The sequence below is a fragment of the Sciurus vulgaris genome (genome assembly GCF_902686455.1).
Source record: "Sciurus vulgaris genome assembly, chromosome: 16".
In the NCBI taxonomy this organism is placed as follows: Eukaryota; Metazoa; Chordata; class Mammalia; order Rodentia; family Sciuridae; genus Sciurus; species Sciurus vulgaris.
This window is the reverse complement of record NC_136477.1, coordinates 20,467,172-20,489,856: the sequence shown is the minus strand read 5'-3', so window position 1 is coordinate 20,489,856 and position 22,685 is coordinate 20,467,172. Positions and strand designations below refer to the sequence as shown.

Sequence of the window (22,685 nt, the reverse complement as noted above, 5' to 3'; positions counted from 1 at the left end):
CATATTAGTCCAGATCATGTTTAACTAAAACCAAAGGTTTAAAATCCTAGAACACACTAATCTATTTTCGTTGTCACAGGAAACATGAAAACCAGAGAAACCACAATGAACCAAAAGCAACTGGGATGACAAGAGGCAAGAATTTCTCTATCCTCCGAAGGTATCAACTGAACAAATCCACTGCAGAGGACACAGGTTGTTACCAGGGCATCATCGAAGTACCTTCAGGCCATTGATAGACCTTTCTGCTTCTGGTCCCACCACCAGTTCTCCCCAGGCCTGCTTTCCCCACATTTGCATTGGGCTGAGTCTTGCCATCCATGGAGTGGCAGAGAGATAGGTTCTGAGAAGGAACCTAACTTTCAGCTTGACTAGTTGAACCCCCAATTTAACTGCTGACCTTCAGAGTGAGAAGCAGCAAGGTCTTCAATGTCTCATACCTCCTGTCAGTCTAGTTCTTCTTGTGGCACATACAGAGCATGAGTTATTTTCATTTCATTGGCTTGCAGAAGACTCAAGCTTCTCATCTCTGCCCAGGTCACCTTGAGGCATCCATGGCCAGGACTTCTCTATGATGCTGCTTGGTCAGTGGGTACACAGAGCCACGTGGCTGAAATGAACCCTCTCTCAGGTTTCCTCAAAAGGCTACATGATAGTCGTCTTCCAGATTGGGAATCGTAGAAACCGTAAGCTCAGTGCCAACAGGTAGTTCTCATGGGAAAGCATCCTTCCCAACCCTCTCAACATGCATAACAAATTCTAAGACGTGCTTACTAAGGCTCCCTGCTTTTCTGGATATCTGTGTGAACCAGATGAGCAGAAAGTGGCCAGGAAAAAATCTATCTGACTTGATGGTTCTTTGGTTCCCCCCGAGCCATCCTCCCATTGCGTTCAGCCTCCAGAGGTACTGGCAGGAGATCAGAGAGCGGGAGCAAGAGGCTAGAGTGACTTTCTTCCTCGGTTGTCCTGTTCTGTGGAGTTCAGGTGATATTGTTTTTGTTATTGTTTTGGGTTTTTTTGGTTTTTTTTTTTTTTACCCTTTAAGCTCTAAGAAGAAAAAAAAATAATCTTTGCCTCAACTCTGATAATTTCTCAGTTGGAATAACTCCTGTAACAAAAGATAGTTTACCAAAAGGGAAAAAAAAAAAAAGAAGTACAATAACATGTATATTTCATATCTACATAGCATATATCCAGAGAATGAATAATTCTCAAGCAAGTGGCTTTGGATTTCTGCTTATAAAGCATCTTCAATGAAGAACGATAAAATATAAGATAAATGGCAAGACCAAGGAAAAGGAATTTGAGTCTCTAGGGATGGAAAACTCTGGGAAGACAAACAATAGCAGATAAAGACTAGTTAGAAAAGCTTGTTAATGCAGATTCTTCTGGTGTCATTTCCCTGTTGATAAGGATCTGCAGTTGTCTCCGGTGGTTAACCTTTGCTCTCCCTGGTAGAAGGGTGTGGGGACACTTTGTTTGCCTTCATAGAATCTATGTCCTGCTTTTAGACAAATAGAGGGAAGGCAGAGAACTTTCCTGCATCTGCTCCTTCACAGTCATTTTCAGCTGTGAGCCCAATGCCAAAGAGGCATATTTTGGGGTGAACATTCTGGTCTCCCACAAAGCATAGGAGTCCTAGCTCTTGATGTTGCTAGACTCTGGACACCTCACCACCTGGTTGGTTCTCTCCTCCCTGGTCACCCTGCTGTAAACACGTTCCTCCTTATACAATCTCTTGCAAATTTCAGTCACACGTGACACCTGTTTCCTGTAGTCAGATAGGATTTGAATCCTGACTCTGCCACCACCTACCTCTGTGCCTCTCCTTGATGACAAAAATGACAGGACTAAAGTTAATGATCTCAGGTATGTGGATAGAAATGTAAAGTGTCTTAATTGGAGACAGCAAAATTCTTGGGTCTCGACCTTCCTTATCCTGGGTTGAATCAAAGGAACTGGTGGTAAGACCCAGGGTCAGGAGATTCCAGACATGGCAGGTCAGCCTGTTCCTGAACAAGGAAGGAAAGGAACTGTCTTCTAAGGAAAATCCTTAGCATCAAAACCTGGACTTACTCAGGACACATGGTTACAACTTCTTTAGTTCTAGAACGGATACCTGTGTGGCACCGAGGATCTCATTGCTATTGTTAACCCTGACTGGCTGCATCCTTCAGCCCTCCTCTCTGCACATGGCTTGGGCAAAGCTGTCCCTGGTTGAGTGCCTACTGCATACCAGATACTGTACTAGCTGCTTTATATTCATTTAACCCTTACAGGTCCTAGAGATTTTATGATTCATTGTTTATAGTTTGGGAAGTGGAAACTTAGAAATTTGCTACGGCCATAACATAAGATCCTGACCCCAGGGTCTGCAGAATTCCAAACAGTCCCAGGGACTGATTCAGATGATCCTATCTAAGGTCTGTAGGACCTCAGGGAATGTTCCTACATTGCAGCATTTTTTTTTCTTAAAAAAAAAAAAATGTCTTTCAGAGGAGTGGGATCTATAATAAGTGAGACCATTCTTCCTGAGGATATCCCTGACCCAAGAGATCATTTTGCATTCCCTTTCATTAAACATTTTATCTCAACAAAGTTTCTAACCAGATCCCAAATTCGCAACACTGAAACCAGGGCACAAGGTCACAGTAAAACCTCTTTGCATTTCCTGCACCTCGGCAAAGAGCCCCTTGCATTTATCCTCTAAGAAATGCTCAGTTCTATTGCATTCATGTCATGCAAATGATCACAAGCAGGAGGGCAGCAAGTGGAAAAGTTCCAGATGCAGAGACCCATCAGATAAAGAAGCTCAGTGTCATTACATGTCAGAGCAGATATACAGAAACGCCCTGAATCACAATCAAGGTTGCACAAGCAAGATTTCAAAATCAATCCTCCTCTGGAGACCTCAGCCCAGTGTATAACGATCCTGTCTGGAAAAGAAGAACTGTATCTTTTTGATTTTTTTTTTCAACTCTTCACCATCACTCACCCTTCTATCTCCGCCTTCTCTTTCTGCAGGAAACTTGATTTCCTACTTCTGCACACCAAGTTTCTACCTCCAGATCTGTCGGTGCACTTGTTGAGAAGCCTGAAACACTGGGGTCACCTGGAAGAAGCCATCCACTGGTGAGTTGGGGGGGATTTTCCCACTACTTTACGAGCCAGAGACTCAAAGCTGGAAGTGCAGAGTGCAGGCTCACCCTAGGGGCGCACAGCCCACAGCTGGGAGATGATCAAGGTGGAGGAAAGGGGGTCAGGTGGTCATGCACACCGCAGATGTTAGAAAGACCCTGATAACAGGGAGGAAGCGCGGGGTGTGATAGGATGGGACTTTCCCTGGGACTTAGGTGACAGCAAAGTGTGGACAACAAAGAAAGGAAGGACAGCCACTCTGTTCAATCACCCTCCAAGTCCCCAATGGGCTCACTCTGTGCCTCTGAGCATTCAGGGGTTTCAAAGAGCTGGAACTTTCTGTCTTGAAATCTTTTCCTCTAGTCCACATATGGGACAATTCAGGTTCTGGAACAAAATGTGCTTCTTGCCTCCACTCAGGAGGTCCACTGAGGCTGAAGGGAGGAATTTCTTTTTCTGAGTGATAATGGCTCCCTATCAGTTCTGCACAATCTGTCCTGATGCTTGAAATGACACCTAGGACAGTGCTACTATAGTAGAAGCCCAGTGCTAGCTAGCTGTGGTGAAGTTTAAATTAATTAATGTGCACTCTGTAGTTAACACAGCACCTGCAACTTCAGGAGCACTGAAGTTGGAAGTCTTCAGGTGGATGCATTTTTTTTCCAACTTTAATCTTATTTAGTTTCTCCAGTTTTCAAGATTTTGACTTGGTGGTGTGAAACGCAAGACTTGTGAAATGTGGCAATCACAGGGAGAGGGAAGGATGGGTTTATGGATGGATGAAAGCAAATGTATAGTCAATGCCAGGAAAAAAAAATTCTTCACAATCAAGTCCTAGGGATGTTAGGTCTTCTTGTTATTATTATTATAAATAGTTTCATGTGCTCATTCAGTGAACATTGATTGGCACCTCTTTTTGATAAACGAAATCCTAAGAACTTGACATGGAAGTATGATCTAGTCATTAACCTTGAGGTGCATACAATGCATTGGAAGATCATGTGACATGAGTTTATTTAGATGAATAAGAGTGGTTTGAGAGAGCATGCAGATTAGGCTTCACAGAGAAGTGGAATTTGTACAGGAGATATTAAAGTACGAATAGGAGCTCATTGATATTTTAGGCAGAGGGAAAAGTATATGCAAAACCACTGATGCATGAAGGAGTTTGGGGGGAAATGGAGAGAAGACAACTGTGGCTGAAGGTCATTATTGGGAACCTGAGAAGTGATTGGAGATGAAGCTAAGAAGTGAGCTTAGAAAGGTCATGCTAGCTGTCTGGCTGTCATCTTTAAGATTCCACCATACACAAGTCATGGGGCCACTGGAGGTTTTAGGCTGAGATGTGCATGATCCAATTTCAGCTTCAGAGAAAGGGAACATGACTGTGGACCAGCCACAAGTAAAGGAAAGACCACAACAAAGCAAGGGCTGAGGAGTTTATGAGGCAAGAAACTGACAGTTGAAAGAGATAAAGAGGGGAGGAATCTGAGAGGTCTTTGTTAGGAAAGACTCTTACACAGTAATCATGCAGAGCCTCTCTCTACCCTAGAGGCTATGCTAAATCCTTACTTATCTCTAATGATCTTCAGAGTGACTCAGCATAGTCAATACTTTATACATAAAGAAACTAATACTTGAAGAAGTCATTGGCCTCAAATTACACAGCTTGGACATTAGAGGGAAGATTCCAATCCAGGTCCATTTGGCTCCAAGGGCTGACTCCCATTTTATGAAGAGGAAGGGATCCAGGGTAATACCAAGCCTTGTTTCTCAGATAACAAAATAATGAATAAAATAAGGAGCCCATAACCTGGAGCAAATTTCAGGGAATGCTTAGTTCATGGCTGGTGGAATGTGTGGTAGCTTCTGAGGCCTGTATTGCTCCCTGATGAATCTTCAGTGCCTAAAACAGGATATGAATCATAGCAGATGCTCCATTAATGTTGGTGAAGCAAATAAATCCATGGGGAGATATACGGTGGTAATGAAAAATTCAACTCTGAGATTCAGGGAAAAGGTGCAACTCGAAGAAGGAATTTTGAGAAGCATTAACATCTGGGGAGTCAGATATTGAGATTGGCTGAGATGATTCCAGAAGAATTTTAGAGCAGAAATAAAAACCAAATGATAAGAGGTGAGACCCAAGTAGAGTGCATGGGGGCTCATATGGGCAGAGGGAAGAAATGCCAATGAAGAACATTAATAAGAAGTACTCAGAAAGGAACTTCCTCCTGGAAGCCAAAGAGCTTTAAATGGAGAAAGTTAGCAAGAGATCAGTTGCTGCATGAGGATGAAATTGGAACAAAGTTAAGGAATTTGAAAACTGGATTGTTAAAGCAACCTCAGTGAGAAAGATTTTGGCAGAATGGTGGAAGTAGAAAGTTAAGAGAGTTATCAAAATGCTTTTGGCTGCAAGTAATAGAAAATGCAATTCATGATGGATTTTTCCCTGCCTCAAATGATAATGTTAGAAGATGAGCAGTTGTCATCTGCTGGGACTCTGCATGGCTTCTCTTCAGTTCTCTGGGTTTCTCATTCATGGTCCCAAGCACCAAGCCCACATGAGACAAGCTTCAAAAGTAAAGGAGGCAGGCGGTGTTTCTTCTGTGCCTCTCTTATGTTGAAAGAGCCTTTCCAGAAGATTCACTTGTCCAGGGCTGGGTCACAAGCCTGTGTGCTACCTGCAGAGGAGCTAAAGTTAAGCATTCAGCAGTTTTAGCTGAGTGAGAATCATGATGGTTTGGGAAGACAAGGGTGTTGGAAATGGCTGTTGGGTGGACAACCCGTTGGAAATGGCTGTTGGGTGGACAACCCGTTGGAAATGGCTGTTGGGTGGACAACCCATTGGAAATGGCTGTTGGGCGGACAACCCGTGTCTGCTGGTAGGAGAAAAAGGGAAGTGAGGCACTTGCTTTCAAGGAGATAGTTGTGAAGAAGAGACCAAAGACCAGGAAGTGGCTTAAGTGGAGCAAGGCTGTTTGGACTGTGGACGGTGGTCCATATGTTGTGCGGTCCTCAATCTGTCCTCTTTTACAGAACAGGAGAAAATGGAAGACAAAGACACGTTACCCCAGTTCATCCAGAATATTTTATCCACATCTCACTCTCTGTTTATGAGAAGTATTAAAGGAAGCAATGAAGAATCCACCACCACCTATGACTATGACTACAGCCTTCCCTGTTACAAACCCGACGTGAAGTACATCGGAGCCCGGCTCCTGCCCCCGCTCTACTCGCTGGTGTTCATCTTTGGTGTCGTGGGCAACCTGCTGGTCGTCCTCATCCTGATCAACTGCAAAAAGCTGAAGAGCATGACTGACATCTACCTGCTCAATCTGGCCATCTCTGACCTGCTTTTCCTTCTCACTCTCCCATTCTGGGCTCACTATGCTGCAAACGAATGGATCTTCGGAGATGTCATGTGTAAATTATTCACGGGGCTGTATCAAATCGGTTATTTTGGAGGAATCTTTTTCATCATCCTCCTGACCATCGATAGGTACCTGGCTATTGTCCATGCTGTGTTTGCTTTAAAAGCAAGGACAGTCACTTTCGGGGTGGTGACCAGTGTGATCACCTGGGTGGCAGCCATGTTTGCTTCTGTCCCAGGAATCATCTTTACTAGATTTCAAGAAGAAAATAACTCCTGTGGCCCACATTTTCCATTAAGATGGAAGAATTTCCATACGATAATGAGGAATGTCTTAAGTCTGGTGCTGCCGCTGCTCGTCATGGTCATCTGCTACTCCGGGATCCTGAGAACCCTGCTTCGGTGTCGGAACGAGAAGAAGCGGCACAAGGCTGTGAGACTCATCTTTGTGATCATGATTGTCTACTTTCTTTTCTGGGCTCCCTACAACATCGTCCTCCTCCTGACCACCTTCCAGGAATTCTTTGGCCTGAGTAACTGTGAGAGCAGCAGTCGGCTGGACCGAGCCATGCAGGTGACGGAGACTCTCGGGATGACACACTGCTGCATCAACCCCATCATCTACGCCTTCGTCGGGGAGAAGTTCAGAAGGTATCTCTCGGTGTTCTTCAGAAAGCACATCGCCAAGCGCCTCTGCAAACAATGTCCAGTTTTCTACAGGGAGACAGCAGATCGAGTGAGCTCCACATACACCCCTTCCACTGGGGAGCAGGATGTCTCCGTTGGTTTGTGAAATGAGTGACAATTTGCTTGTTGTATTTTACGGGAGATAACAATCCATATGTAATCAAGCCTCCGTTGAAGAAGAGAGACCTAAAAATCAGGCACCCACGAACCTCAGGGCCATGCCAGGAGTGACTCCTATCACTCTTTGCATCTCTAATGCATGCTCAGGGAATATTCCAGAACTGTGGATAGAGACTTTAGCTGCTGTTTCTGCCTCCTGGTGCCTTCTTTCCCCACAGTCCTTATCATGTCACTCTTGGCTGTACAATTGTCACCACTCCAAAAGACAATTTGTGAAGGTCCAGGGGAATAGACCAAGGGACAATATGAAGGAAACTGCATACACATACACCCCTAAATGGTCACAGAAGAGGAACAGCAAGAGGTGGGGACACTGGGTCATGTCCTTAGGGACAAGGAGACTGGACACAGAAGTGACAGAGGCCCCTGCATTGAAAATCACACATCTTGACCTGCGACTCTCAGTGTCTAAATTGCCAGGCAGGGTAAACCTAGATGAGAAAGATTCTAGATGGTTTGGGAACAAATGTTTCACAGTCTACCTTCCAGAGCCTTATTTTTTGATACAGGCATAGAGTTCAGACATTTTTTTAATAGAAAAAAAAAGGCTGAAAATTATGACTTATAAACATGATGAAGCATTCTTTTAAGAGTTATCTATTTTCCCATGCCTGAAAATATTCTATTAGTTAAGAGTGACAACTCTGACTCTAGCTTAAAAACTCAGAGCCTGCTATGTGCTTGGGGGACTGGGGAGCAGACACACATGGCTCCTGGCTGGCAGAGACTTGGGGTCTAGGTCTGTGGGTGTCCAAGCAGGAGAATCATCTGGATCATAGCACATACTCCACAGTGGCTGTCTCTACCGTGGCTTCATTCTCTCAAGCTTGTTGCCCCAAATCTGTTTTTCTGTCATGATGAAGTTATGGATTTAAACATTTTCAAGTGCTTCAGTGCCTTGCAGATGACCTTGCTGATAACAAGTTGTCCCCTTTGGGCCAGAGGAACTCCTAATCAAGTGAGCTCCTAATCTGAGCTTTAAAGTCCACTTGTAAAGGAGGGGTTTGGAGAAACTTGCTTGAGTGAGCACGGGCCTTCCTCCTGGTTGGACCACATTAAAGATGCTCTTACCTGTCACCTGGTGCGTTACTGATCTGATGGAAACAAGAAACACTGGGAACCAGGCAACTTGGGAGCTGGAAGTTACTAACGTATAATAACTTCATTTTACCACATGGCTAGAGATTTCTGGAAGGTGTGGCAATGGGGGGGATATCACCTTCAGATATCCTAACAAATGCATATGACTTGATTTTGATGATGATCAAATGTAAATATTGGGAAATAAATCAATGTTCTAACTACATTGTTAAAAATATTTTTTAAAAGCAATTGTCTGGGGGCTGGGGATATAGCTCAGTTGGTAGAATGCTTGCCTCGCATGCACAAGGCCCTGGGTTCCATCCCAGCACCCCAAAAAGCAATTGTCTGTTTTGTTATCCTGTGGTGTGGAAGATTGTGTTTTGTTCACAACTTTACACTTCTGGTGTAGTCACACACCTATCCTTGCTGCCTGCCCTGTGAGTCACACAGCCCCATCCTGTCCACAGCCAGCTCGACCACTGGAAGGTGAGCAGAAGTGACATCTGCCTCATGCAAGCGGAGTCTTAAGAGTAACCAGGCAGAGCCTCCTCTCAGTCACCAGAAGGCCTAAAGCTCAGCCCAGCTCATGCCCTGGGGAGAACCCCTGGTGGGCAATTAGAGGTAAACAGAAATGAGGTGAGGAAAGATCACCATGCCAAGCACAGGTGTCTCAAGACATTTTTGGTGGAGGAGGAGGCTCACCACAGCCTGCTCCATACCATCCCCCTTGGCTGTGATGCCGAAACATCTAGGAAGGGCTGGGCATTTTGCAGAGAGGCCCAGAAGCTGCCAGAGAGGGAGGGATTACTCACCAAGAACCCCTCCTTCCTCTTTTGCTTTTGCTCATTAAACTTCCCTGACAAATCGAAACAGCGTCAGGTGAGATTGGCCAGCAGGAAAAGCCACCTGGCCACCAACCCCAGGAAACACCATGAGAGAAGAGGAGGCTGGGCTGCTGAGTGTCTGCCCTCTGCAAGGTAGCTCAGGAACTGAGGGGAGGAGATGGGGCCCAGGTGTGGGGAGAGATGGAAGTTGGGAATTTCTTCAGATGTGGTCACTTTGGCACTATGTTTGTAGGTTGGGAAAGTGCATGCCTGGGGTTGTAAACAGTCATGTAATGTTATGGAAGGACCCAGCCTGGCCGTCCGAGATCAGGTGTTTGGAAGGCCTCTTCCTCCCACTATCTGACGGGCTCCCTAGCACAGCAGCCTCACAAGCAAAGGTCATAGCATCAAATAAAGTCTTACTTATACTGTCTCCTATAAAACATCCGAATGCCACCCTTTCACAATATGAAATTATTTTATTTCTCTCCAATCAGTTTCAGTCCTAGGGTCAACTGGATTCTGGAGGACTCTGCCTGGGGTAAGTGTGTGTCCTATCCTTCCTGCACTAGCCCTTGGCTAGTGGCCTGCCTCAGGGAGACCTTCTGTGCTCCCTCTTCTGGACAAGCATTGAGAGGAGGGAGGTAGAGTTGGGAAAAGGGTGAGGGCATCTTTATCCAATTGGCCCTGCCGTAGTCCAACTCATGTTGGCCAAAATGCCTCCAGAGCCCTCACGCATGCTCCCTTCAGGAGGCCTAGAGCAGGTGGCACTCCCCTTGATCACTTCTTAGATGTTCAGGGTCTCTCTGCTACTAGACTTCTTCCAGCCTACCATTTCTGCCCAGACCGTGGGATCCAGCATGACAGGGCTTGCCCAGTTACCTCTGGTGGTAGCCAGGTGACTCAGGCATGTGCAGCCTCGGGACACCCTTGCAGCATATCTGACATGTCATCTCCACCCCCCACCTCCCTCTAACCCCGAGTCCTCTGGTCAGCTGGAGGCTGCCTAGTGGAGAAAGGAGTGCTGGCCTGCCCTTTGGCAAGCCCCCATTCCTCACCCAACTCCCTCAGAGCCCCCTGGGCTTTGAGGAAAGAGACTCCACTATGTTCTCCATCAACACCACATCTGCAGCCCTTTCCCCCAATAGATTCCTTAAGGAGACTGGGGTAAAGTGGGGTGATGTGCTGGGCGGAGGCCCAGGACTGGTGTCACCTCTTCGTAAGCCCTGGAGAGGTGTCTGACCTCAGGTGTCAGTGGTTTTCTCTAGAACAGTGGGGCACACCTCTTTGCCCCCAGCTATAGCCCATAGTTGTCAGTTCTAGGGTAACCCAAAGAGCCCTACCTAATATCCTGTTATGTATAGAGCTAAGTATAGAGCTGCAGGTGTGGCTTGACCCACTTAAGATGACAGCGGGTCTATGTACCTTAATCAGCACTTTGGACTTCTGTTGCCACGCCTAAGACTGCATGAGCTCCTTGTCTTGGCACTGAGCTGAAAGAAATATCCCCAATGCATGCTTCTAAGCTGAGTCAAGGGGTTCCACCATGTTTGGGCATATCCAAGCACATGACAGCCTGCTCTGGTGCCTAATTTGTTTGATATTTTTTTACAGGACGTGTCAGAGATGTGGCGTGTGGACTAGGAAGGGGATTAGCCTGGGAAGGATCTAGAAGACAAAGATAGGAATGAAAGAGCAGTATGGTCACCTCCCAACCACCGACCATGACAGGCATCTGAGGCAGAAGGTGAGGGGCTGTCTCCACAGAGGATGCTATGAGTCCCAGGACCCAAGTATCATTGTTAAGGCATGCAGGTGACCAAGTGAGACACTGAGAGGAGAGAGTTCCTCCAATTCCTGTGAAGACTATGGGGATTCTCAGGTTCTCTTGGTAAAGGCGGCTTTGGGGGCACCATGAGCTTCCTCCTGACGGTGTAGTAATAGGGCACAGTTGAATATAGTTCATGGGGTGATGTGGAAGGAAAGAAGCCATACAGGGGTGGACAGTATCTGGGATCCTGCTGATGTGGAGTTAAAGAACAGGTGAGTTTAATCTATATGAAGTCAGAGAGGGCCTTACCTGCAGGCACGGCAAAGGGTGGCTTCCTGAGTGGCCGTGAAGATAGTCCTTAGGGGTGTGTGCAAATTAAAACTCACCAGGCTGTACAACCCAAACCAGTACCCTTTTCTGTAGGTGAGACCTCATTAAAAATAGCAATTAAAGAACTATAATTTTAGTAGCCTGAAGAATTGCATATATTATCATCTTGAGCAAAACAAAAAACTAAAAACACACAGCACATACAGTGGTATATGTGTGAGAATGATCAGAAGGCATGCGTGAGAAAAGGCAGGAATTGAAACATACAACTAAAAGGGATTGCTTTGAGACTATGAAAATATGCCTAATTTTTTCTGACTTCCTATTTTTCCCAATTTCATGCAATGAACACATGTTGGTTTTGTAATTAGACCTTCGTTTTTTTAAAAAATAAAAGACCCGTTTGCTATTTTTGCAGTCCATCTCACCATCAGCCAATACCCACCTGGAATCAACTCATGCCCCCAATATTTTCCAAAGACCTGCTGTCTAGCAGGTTTAAGCTCACTGTGCTCCTGTCGCTGACCCTTCAAACTCAAGAAGCAACATTCTCGGCCACCTGTTGATGATGCTTTGAGAATATGGCCCAGAGGTGGTGTGGGCAAGGAGAAAAAGCAACCTCTTGAACATCAGGGCAAGAGATGGAGCAACTGCCTTAAAACTGGCCAGTGCCCCACAGGAAAGGTGGCGTGAGATGCCTTCCAAGGTGGGCATCAAGTCTAGAGCAAGGAACTGATCAAAAGATCATTTCTCATGGTGTGTCTGAACACAGGAGAGCCAGAGCCATGCAAACTGAGAAGCACAGAGCCTAAAGAGAAGCAGAGGCAAGAAACCAAGTCACAGAGTGACCAAGGGCTAGCTTGCTATTGTTATATCCAGAACAGAGTTTAATTTATTAATTACTAAAGAATTTCCCATGGGTCCTCACTTTCTTGTGCATCCTTGGAATGAACCCCCATTCCAGAAGCCACCAGACACTCCAAAGAGGGACACCCTGCTGAGCTGTGCTCCCTTGTTTCAGCCTATGAATCCTCACCCCGTTTCCCAAACCTCACGGAGTTGTGTACTGTTTAAGTACAAGCTGACCCTGGGTCTAGAACATCGCTTGATAGGTGAGGAAATGGCAATTCAAAGAGGGGAAGTAACAAGTCAAAGTCATCCCCCAGGCACCGAGTGACCGAGCCTGCTCCACTACTCCACAGTGCCCTCTGCGGGTGAGCAGGCCCTCACGTCCTCGGTCACCCTGATGACAATCATGCAGGACACAGATCTGCACACCAACTACAAGAACCAACATCAGTCGCAGACAGAAACATAACATTTGGTCAGGAGTTCCCCCAAGTGCAAAACCAGTGAACACGAGGCTCTCCTTCAAAGAACCAAAACTGAAGTTATGTTGCTTATGTTTTATAAATTTTTATGTTTGTGGGTTGCCTGGGTTGCAAACTCTTTCTGAAGCACCCTTTGTATTTCTCTGCACAGCCCACTGAGGGCAAGGGTCTGAAAAGGCTGTACATCCTTCTAACATTTGATCTGGATCACAGACATACCGAGTAGGTTTGGGTTCTTTTAATCCTATTTTACAGATAAGAAAAACGAGGTTTAGCGAGAGTCAATAATTTTGTCTAGAGTTAATACGTAAATAATGAAGCCAGCGTTTAACCCCGGAAGCATAGCTACAGTCCTTCACTGTTGCCTTTTGAATTGCACGTATGGGATGAACTTGAACATTATCCCCCTGATTCACTGTCCTCGTGCGTCCTGAGCACTGTTGTAACAGTCGTGTGCCCCACACAGGGTGATTCTCAAGTGCTGAGCTATTTCTGCACTTTTCTGAACAGTCATTTCTTTCCATTCTCCAAGCACTAGACACCTTTCAGATTCTAATTTGCTGATACTCATCTGCTGTAGACACAGACTCCAAGGAAATCATTTTATTAGGGAAAAGCAAAAGTTCTTAAAGTTTATTTATAAAATAAACTCTAAGAAAGGATCACTGAGGAAGTATCTAAGAACTTGGTGCTTATTGTGACTTTAGTATTTGCTAACTGCTGGCTGTGGATGCCTCATATAATCTTTCCAACAAACCCACTGAGGGACTGCTCTTATGCATATAAGAGCATATGCATATATGGAGCAGTAGTGGAGCAGGCTCGGTCACTCAGTGCCTGGGGGATGACTTTGACTTGTTACTTCCCCTCTTATATGCATACAGCATATAAGAGCATATAAGTTTCTCCTCTCCCATATACAGAGGAGAAACTGAGGAGAGAGGCAGGCTTCAGGCTTAATCACCACAGAGGCCACTTGCTAAGTCTGGGCACTAGGCCACCTCCACAGGTTTGGGGCTTATTATTTTGCTTTTTGGAGTCTCCTTGGACTTCCTGTAGATCATAAACCATAGCTTCTTATTTCATCTCTGAAGTAATGGAAGCCCAGGAGTGCTCTTGAGACTCAGGAGCATCTCTCTGCTGTATTCTCAGCTCTGCTTTGTTAGTTTGGGGTCTGGGGATAAGTCACCAACCACCAAGAGATCTTAACAGGACTGCACACAGCATTAGCATATAATCCTGAAGTTGACCATATCAATTTATCTCCAAATAAAGTATGTCCTTGTGTGAGGAACTCAGCCATCTGTCAATCTGCCTTCATGTGGGCAATTGTAAATGCTCACTAGTTAGGAGGGTCCTGCACAGAAATGTGTGAGGATCTGTATCATGGGATACTATATTCAGAGAAAGACGGGAAATGTATCCTGTTCACAGGTGAACGTACGGTTAAGACCCTTTAGACAACCAGCTATTTTAGTTTACAAAGAGAAAACAGAAATCGGTGGTGAGCCCATGTGAGTGAGCTGTGGTGGGATGGGGGATGGAAGGAGAGTGGGCAAAGGGGGGCACAGGTGAGAAGCAGAGTTCCCCTCTGAATATGAAGTTGGCTTTGCTGGAGGGCCACTGTTAAAAGAGTCCGGCTCTCACCCATTCAGCCTTACCACACAAGGCCCTATGGTCTCCTACAAACCATTTGCCTCTTTGACCACAATTTCTTTTATTTGAATGTGAACTTTTGATTAGATAGGTAAGTGTGCTTCTAGCTCTAATATCCCTTAATTCTTTCTAGTTTCTAACAGACTCTGTGTAGTGGGATGAGCAGAAAACAAGAGTGAAATAAAGAATGGAATGGGAAAAGCTGACAAACTCTGAGCCCAGAGTTCTTTTCTGTAGCTATTTTAAATGCAACTTAGGGAAAAAAAAAGAAGAAGAAGAAGAAAAACTGTTTGCTGATTCTTTCCCCCTGCAATTCACTTATTCATTAATCTCCGCCCCTCTTCAAGAGAAACTGTGCATTTCCTACTTCTAAACTGGCTGTAGGTTCAATGTGCACCGCTCAGTTGCCCAGAGGAGCTGAGACATCCGTTCCCCCTACAAGAAACTCTGGTAAGTTACCTCTCAGCCTCTTAGTCTCTTAGCTCAGCTTCTGTGATGAGTAAAACCTTTACAGGAAACCCAGAGAAAACATCTGGCAGCACCAGGTGCTCAGAGAACTATCTTAAAATATAACCTTTAATATAAGGAAAGGTCAGGATCTAGAGCAAGTGCCAGATTATGATACCATCAAAGATTCAAAACATGATTATGAGTGAAAGACTTAAAAGGGAGTAGTATTACTTTTAAAATAAGTAATCCTCACCTCTGAAAAAGAAAGATTTCCAGAGAGAGGAGTCTGTTGAAATCTCAGCAGCGACTCTCCTGAGCTAAGGAGAACTGAAACCACTCCAGTGGGTGCCATTGAGCATGTGCCCCCCCAGAAGCTAAATCTGGTTTTTCCCCCACCCAGAAAAAAAGAAGGGAAACCTAAAAAATGGTCCAATTTAATATCAAATAACAAACCTCAAAAATGTTTCCCTCTAATGTGTGTGTTCCACAGGACATTTAGTGTATGTTTTCTTTTCTGGCTCAGAATTTTAAAAGGTGAGATTTTCTGTGTATTTCTTTCAACCACCTAATGTGAGGTCCAGGGAGTTCATGAGTGACCAGGATTAATTAGAGAGGATTTTCGTCTCAAGTGGTGGAACCTGAACACACTGGCCAAGCCAGCTAATTGTAAAGCCAAACTGCCCCAGAGCTATGACATTCACCTTTGGAGGTAGATGAAATGCTGTCCATTTGGCCATTTCTTGTGTTTGTGTGACTGCTCTTAGATGTGACAACTCAGAAACTACAAACTCCAGAGAAATGGGAGGATGGCATCCTGGTTTGATCACTGGTGTTGGTTTCTGTGACCTTCTTGGGGACTTGGGCCTCAGCCCATTCCACTCTAACTATGGGTCCACCAGTTAATGTACCTGCTCTTTAGTTCTCTTGCCAAGAAGTGAGGGACAAAGTCGCATGGTGGTGAGTGACATAGTGGTTGAGGGCGCAGTTCCTTCCTCGCTGTGTGGCTTTGGGCTAGTTACTCATTCTTCCTGTGCTTGGGGGTCCTGTCCGCAAAATGTGAACAACATTACCTGCCTCATAAGATCGTCCTGAGGATTAAATGAACAAGTGGGTATGAAGCCTTAGCCCAATGATTGGCCTCAAGTGTCTGCCCTGGGGACCTGATCATTCTTACTGGACCACTGGTGGTGTGTGCTCTTTGTGATTTAACTCTGGGGAACAGCCAGTTCCACATAGATTATGAAACTGTGAGTTACCCTGTGCCTGACTCCATTTCTCAAAATTGTTACCCTAGCTACATTCACCCCACGTTGCCATAGAAAACAAGATTTTACTTGATGAGATGGTGCTTTTGTGAATTTCAGCTCCATCTGGTGAGTAGGGAGGATAGCAGCAAAACTTTCCTTCCCAGAAAAGTTGATTATTTGGAAATAAGAAGGGAGCTCAGTTAAATGTGGAAATGGATGCATCAAAGGAAAGACCTATTAAGGTATGAAGGAGTTTGCATCCACAGTAGAACAGTAACTACCCTCAACTTTATAAAACATCACTTTTTGTTTATTCACAGGGTCAATGAACATGGATTATCAAGTGTCAAGTCCCAGCTATGACATCGATTATGGGATGTCAGACCCCTGCCAAAAAATTGACGTGAGGCAAGTTGCAGCCCGGCTCCTGCCCCCGCTCTACTCGCTGGTGTTCATCTTTGGTGTCGTGGGCAACCTGCTGGTCGTCCTCATCCTGATCAACTGCAAAAGGCTGAAGAGCATGACTGACATCTACCTGCTCAATCTGGCCATCTCTGACTTGCTTTTCCTGCTCACCCTCCCATTCTGGGCTCACTATGCCGCAGCCCAATGGGACTTTGGAAATACAATGTGTCAGCTTTTGACAGGGGTCTATTTTATAGGCTTCTTCTCTGGAATCTTCTTCATCATCCTCCTGACAATTGACAGGTACCTGGCTATCGTCCACGCCGTATTTGCTCTCAAGGCCAGGACGGTCACCTTTGGGATGGTGACAAGTGGGGTCACCTGGGTAGTGGCCATGCTTGCCTCTCTCCCAGGAATGATCTTCAGCAGATCTCAAAAAGAAGGTTCTCGTCATACCTGTAGTCCTCATTTTCCAGCCAGTCAATATCATTTCTGGAAGACCTTCCTGACGTTAAAGATGATCACCTTAGGCCTGGTGCTGCCGCTGCTTGTCATGGTCATCTGCTACTCGGGAATCCTGAGAACCCTGCTTCGGTGTCGGAGTGAGAAAAGGCACAAGGCTGTGAGGCTCATCTTTGTGATCATGATTGTCTACTTTCTTTTCTGGGCTCCCTACAACATCGTCCTCCTCCTGACCACCTTCCAGGAATTCTTTGGCCTGAATAATTGCAACAGTTCAAACAGACTGGACCGAGCCATGCAGGTGACGGAGACTCTCGGGATGACACACTGCTGCATCAACCCCATCATCTACGCCTTCGTCGGGGAGAAGTTCAGAAGGTATCTCTTGGTGTTCTTCCAAAAGCACATTGCCAAGCGCTTTTGCCAGTTCTGTCCCATCTTCCAGAGAGAGGGTCCTGAGCGCACAAGCTCAGTGTATACCCGATCTACTGGGGAGCAGGAAATCTCTGTTGGCTTGTGAGCTGGACTCAAGCTGGCTTATGTCCTGGACTGAGTTGTGTCTGTGACTTGGTTTTTATACACAGCCTGGGGATGGGAGTGATTCTTTTAAAAAAAGAAGTTACTACCACAGAGGATCCAAGATTCATCTATTTGAGATCTCTTTTAAGTATATTGGATCTTTTAAATCCATCTGTTCTAGAAAACTGAATTCAAATTTGTTGATGTAATAGCAAACTTTTCATCTCCCCTCTACTTTTATTATGTTATTGGCAAACTCTTCCTTTATTGCAAAAATTGCCTATATAAAAGCAATCCTCTGAGAATTGCTGATTCTTCAGTTTACTGATTTAAAAAAAGAGAGCAAGAGAGAAACATTTTGTACAGGTTCTTAGCTTGTGCAAGGCAACATACAGATTGTAAATGTGCTAAAAATTAGTCTCTGGTGATAGGAAAGGAAAGATAGAAATGTGATCAGTTAGGAAATGGGATAGTCCATATGTGATTTCCCTATAAAGTCCCATAGACTTTCAGGACCAGCTGAGCACCCTGTGGTTTGGGACAGCGAAGAATGTTTCTTAATGAAGGGATTTGAGTTGGATCATCTGTTGGTGGAGAGACTGGAACCCATGCTTCAGGCTTCAGGACTATGTGTACAAAGCTTGGCTGTAAGAAGACACTGGGCTGGTTGAGAGAGACTCTGGGGAGGAAGGACAGGGCCAGATCTCAAGGAGCTTGACATCACTGCTCTGTCAGAGTCATGAGCACAACACAGAGCTCCCTGGCCTGTCTGTGATGCACAAGGATTATTTCATGGCAATGGATGGCCTGGAAAGATGAGCATTTGGAACCTAAAGGCTAACATCAGGAAGGTCAGAGGGGAATGGCCTCCACCAACGGCCAGGCACCCAGGATGGGAGGAGGGAAGGTTAGTTCTGCATTTAGGAAGCAGAGTCAGCAGAACATGCATGAATTTGAGTTGGAGTTTGGGTGGCAAAGAGGATTCGGGGAGGATCCTGAGGCTTCAAACCCATTGGAGAAGGCCTTGAAGTGACATAGGGAGAAGGGTTAGGTAAATGAGAAAAGTCTTTGGCATAAGAGGATGAGTCCCATTTTCTGAGTTGAATCTTGCCTTCCCCAGAGGGGCTCCAGGTGGTCTTCACTGAAGGCTCCTGTCTGCAGAGCTGCCCCACCATCGCAGTTCTGTTCCTGGGGGTTCTCCATGAGGCTCAGAAAAGCTAGATTTGCAAATACCTGAGCTGATGTCTACATACACATTGTGGATCCATGTGAGTTCTAGGTGAGGATTGCTCATATAGTTGAAATCCAAAGGGCTGGGATGTAGCTCAGTGGTTGAGCCCTTGCCTGGCATGCATAAGGCCCCAGGATCTCTCCACAACACCATCAACAAACAAACAAACAAAAAATCCAGAGTGTTATAACCTTACGCAAGGAGGCCCCAAAGAGGTGAGGGGAAGCTCAATTGCCCATGGTTCTGCCTGCCTAGAAGTTTCAACTCTCTGGATTTACCCATCGAAATACAAAGTGGGGAAGTGACGCATGCCTTTGGAAACAAGTTGCCTGAGCTTCAAAAGCCACAAAAGTATGATTTACCAACCTCCACGTTTCAGGCCAAGTGTGGGGGCGCTAGATACTTTTTCCTGAAGCCTCCAAAGAAACCACACCCAAACACTATGGGATGCATTCACTTCAAAGAGAGGGTTAGGATTTTTTTTTTTTTTTTTTTGACATCCCTGAGGTTGTTTGAATTTCAGAGTAGTTAAGACAATCATAGCAAAGGCTAGGTGAGGAAGCATAAATGGGTAAGAACCACTCAGGGGATTAAAGGGACAGAATGATAAGAAGTGCTACTGATTTTTCTCAAGCTCTGAATATGAAACTAGAGCATGTGGCTGTCTGCAGGAAGTGAACAAATGGAAATACCTTTCCTTTGTTCTGCAGGTCATTGAAAGTGCACGAGGAGCTACACCCTTCACCCCAAGTCACTCCAAACGTCTGACATCTTCCTGTGTGGAGAGAAAGTTCCAAACCCTTGGAAGAAAATATGCCTCTAATAAAAACCACCTTCTAAATAGAATTGTGTTCTTGAACAGTCATTCTTGGCCATGAGGGCCTGGCACCAGAGGGCCATTCAGGTAGGGGGAGCATTTGAGAATTACGTGACCTAGACTGGTTGTTACAATGGAAGGAATTGATAATTTCAAGATGCCAAGCAAATTATCTGGAAAAAAAAAATCTGATCTCCAAGAGGTTTGTCCCATTCTCCCTGGGCTGTGAAAAAGATGAATCCCATATGTAATGATGATTATCAAAGTATATATCGAAAGAGACCAACTGATGAGGCTAAGATTTTGAAAAGCCTCCATCATCCAAACCTGGTAGGTTAGCATGCTTTTACTGAAGCCAGGGATGGCAGTCTGTGCCCTGTGATGGAGTTCAGTGAAAGGTCTCCAAATGACTTAATAGAAGCATGAAATAAAAACAGCCAAGACACTTTTCCAGCAGCTATCATTTCAAAAGTTGCTTTGAACAGGACCAGAGGGCAAAAGTATCTGCTCCAAGAAAAGAAATTGCTTCATGGAAACAAGAGTCTTCAAAGGTTGTAGGTGATTTTGAAATAATTAAAATCTGTGATGTAGGAATCTCTCTACCATTGGATGAAAATAGGACTGATGAAACTCTTGATGAAAGTGACTTCAATGATGAGGAATATTGTGCAGATTTGGGAACCAAGCCACCTTTTAAAATGGAAGAACTGGATGAATCATACCAGAAAGTAATTAAACTCTTCTCTGTCTGCACTGATGAAGATCCTAAAGATTGTCCTTTTACTGCACACATTGTAGAAGCTTTAGAACTAAATAACCTGTGATCATAATCATGACCACCTACCATGATGTATGGTTGTGCATATAACGGTTTTGTTTACTTGGTACATTTATATAGTTACTATGATGATCTATAGTTACTAGACTCTGGAAGAGGCCTATTGTAGAACCATAGTATTATTAACATTTGAATAACTTCTTAAGGCTATTTTTTATAGTTTTATGATAAGCACTGAATATTGTACTGGATTTTCTGTGAAATTTAAAAAACTAGATATGCAGGTACTTAGATGTTGTTCACACAGTTAAAACACTAGCTATAAATGTTGTAAACTGTCTAATATTAATTTGAATTGAGTGACCACTACTTCTATTAATGGTCTTTCTTAGATATTTTCTCTTTTCATGGATCTGTTAAAATTATCACTTTATACAGCAAAAATAAATAAATAAATAAATATTATTGTATTCTCATTCCTTCAGTAAGTATACATTTAGAGAACAGAACATAGAATTGTTCTACCTTTAAATATCTGTTAAAGATATTTTATAAGTAACACCCTTAGTTTAAATAGTACTTAATTTAAATGGGGGGGAGTATATTTCCTTTTAAATATCTTTCAAAGTCCACTTTCTTTCGGAAACAAATTGCCATTTGTCTTTAAAGATGTTACATCTGAGGGTGGACCTGAAAACTTTTAAATTCAGATTTAATTCTACTTCTCAAGCAAAAGAGTCAGGAGGTCTTAAAAACTGAGTCAGTTGTCTGTTTGCAAATGAAGACAGCACACAACTCCTGGTCTGGTGGTTCACCCACAGACCTGAGCTGAAGGCATAAAATAAATGAGAAGGAGATCAATTTCTGTAACAGCTTCTTTTATTTCACTTAAAATTCCTCCCAAAGACTTGGCTTTAATTGCAGCAATGACAAAGGGTACTTTTGGATTTCTATGCACGTGTTTCTTATCCTGAGAGGGGACAGGTACTCCAGGTGGCCTGTCTGGGTCACAGTCACAGTTTGGAGTGTGCTGGTTTTCAGTGTGCTGCACATTCAGCTTCTGGAGCAAGTCATGGGCCGCAGACATGGAATCAGCCATGGTCCTGCTTGGAGGCAGCGGACAGGAGCAGGAGATGGCACAGCCGGGTCTGGCCGGGAGCAGCTTCTCCTTCCTGAACTTGAAGGACTGCCTCCCGTCTCTTAGGTCAGAAGGTGGAATGAGGCAAGGAAGGGTAGTAGGTGGCTGCAATTAGAGGGAAAAGGACAGGGAGAAGGAAGGCCCATGCCCCCCAATGAAGGCAGCCACCTGAGGAGGTCAGATGGGGCCCTTCCTCGTGGCTTCTCTCCTTTCCATCTTATTAAATGACTCCAGTGTTGTCAAGCTGAAAACTACCCGGGGTGTGGGCAGCCTTACCCTACTCCTTGAGTTTGAGCTCATGATGATCTTCAGGATCTGCCTCCACTCACCAGCCCCAGGGCGAAGGCACCTCCTGTCACCCAGGAGCCACTGTCAAGGAGGGGCTTTTCCACGTGCCATGGAAAAAGTCAAAGTACAGGTGAATGTCCTTGGTGAGCAGAAATAAAGTGCAAATTTATAAACTGAGATTCTGTGTGTGTCTGTATTCCAAGGGTCCTTAGTTTAAATAGTTCCAACTATAATACACCCTGGCACATCCAGTGTTATGATTAAGTTGACAGGTCACTTATTTTCCATCAGAGATACAGATTCCCAAACAGGAGCATAACTTTGGAGTATTAATCCCTCTCATGAAGGCATGAGACATACAAGTGACCCTGGGCTAGAGGTGGAGCTGCCAACCGGGGAGCAAGTCCTAGACCTTCCACCTGCTCTTTTCAGTCCCATTCACGTAGTCATGGCCCTTGGGGCTTAGGGGACAAAGAAGGCACAACACGAAAGCATTTCCATAGCTCCTTCTCTCTGAAATAAAATTCACTATAAATTCATTATATTTCCCCCAAAATCTAGTCAAACTTTAATGGATTCTATATTTCTTTCATAATTTTTATAAGCATTTAGCATTTTTATAAGCATTAGGCTTCCTCTTGTCACTGCTTAGTTTGTAAGTTCTGTGAACCATTGTGGTTCTCTCATGTTTCGGGGACTTGTTTCTGATTCTTCAGGGGATAACCAAATTTTTAAAGCCTGAGTGGAAAGACTTGGAAGTCATTCTCAAACTAGATTCAAAGGACCTGCAAAGCCCAAGAAGAACCGTGGACTCTGCTGCCCCCCTGAGGCCACCAGGGTGCGGGGCTGCCAATCTTGACTAGAGAATTCCAAGGAGTGTTTGTACATTCAGCAGTTTAGCATTTGCCTCTGCACCATTCCAATTGTGGACAGAGGTGTTTCAGTGGCAGCTCAGGGTAGATAATGCACAGTTCACA

At 44.7% G+C, this 22,685-nt stretch overlaps 2 protein-coding genes and 1 pseudogene across 10 annotated transcripts; all 3 read left to right on the top strand.

Moving 5' to 3' along the window:
• Window positions 1-1,802: 1,802 nt before the first annotated feature.
• Window positions 1,803-8,678, top strand: LOC306646771 (C-C chemokine receptor type 2-like). 3 transcript variants are annotated; one of them, XM_079115479.1, is made up of 3 exons: window positions 1,803-1,869; window positions 3,025-3,132; window positions 6,178-8,678. In XM_079115479.1, exon 3 carries the CDS (start codon window positions 6,189-6,191, stop codon window positions 7,302-7,304), a length of 1,116 nt encoding a protein of 371 aa, XP_078971605.1. In that variant the 5' UTR covers window positions 1,803-1,869; window positions 3,025-3,132; window positions 6,178-6,188; the 3' UTR covers window positions 7,305-8,678. The 3 variants fall into 3 exon arrangements, with proteins under 3 accessions (XP_078971605.1, XP_078971606.1, XP_078971607.1); XM_079115480.1 differs by lacking the exon at window positions 1,803-1,869 and having other exon boundaries at window positions 3,051-3,132; window positions 6,183-8,678; XM_079115481.1 differs by lacking the exons at window positions 1,803-1,869; window positions 3,025-3,132 and adding an exon at window positions 3,183-3,783.
• Window positions 3,064-19,521, top strand: LOC306646770 (C-C chemokine receptor type 5). Of its 6 annotated transcripts, none has more exons than XM_079115478.1 (3): window positions 14,695-14,823; window positions 16,391-17,315; window positions 19,398-19,521. In XM_079115478.1, the coding sequence occupies exons 1-3, from the start codon at window positions 14,763-14,765 to the stop codon at window positions 19,453-19,455; spliced, it is 1,044 nt and encodes a 347-aa protein (XP_078971604.1). In that variant the 5' UTR covers window positions 14,695-14,762; the 3' UTR covers window positions 19,456-19,521. The 6 variants fall into 6 exon arrangements, with proteins under 6 accessions (XP_078971601.1, XP_078971604.1, XP_078971599.1 ...); XM_079115476.1 differs by lacking the exon at window positions 19,398-19,521 and adding an exon at window positions 15,314-15,357 and having other exon boundaries at window positions 14,776-14,823; window positions 16,391-17,463; XM_079115475.1 differs by lacking the exons at window positions 14,695-14,823; window positions 19,398-19,521 and adding an exon at window positions 3,064-3,132 and having other exon boundaries at window positions 16,391-17,463.
• Window positions 19,522-19,637: 116 nt separating this feature from the next.
• Window positions 19,638-20,328, top strand: LOC306646776 (lymphokine-activated killer T-cell-originated protein kinase-like; annotated as a pseudogene). Its single transcript has one exon. The product of its transcript is annotated as a lymphokine-activated killer T-cell-originated protein kinase-like (transcript).
• The last annotated feature ends 2,357 nt before the right edge of the window (window positions 20,329-22,685 follow it).

Bases quoted from the DNA above. Each gene is read 5' to 3' on its own strand.
- LOC306646771 (XM_079115479.1), top strand. From the start codon at position 6,189: ATGGAAGACAAAGACACGTTACCCCAGTTCATCCAGAATATTTTATCC.
- LOC306646770 (XM_079115473.1), top strand. From the start codon at position 14,763: ATGTGCACCGCTCAGTTGCCCAGAGGAGCTGAGACATCCGTTCCCCCT. The intron at 14,824-16,390 runs GTAAGTTACCTC...GTTTATTCACAG, and splicing joins TCCCCCTACAAGAAACTCTG to GGTCAATGAACATGGATTAT.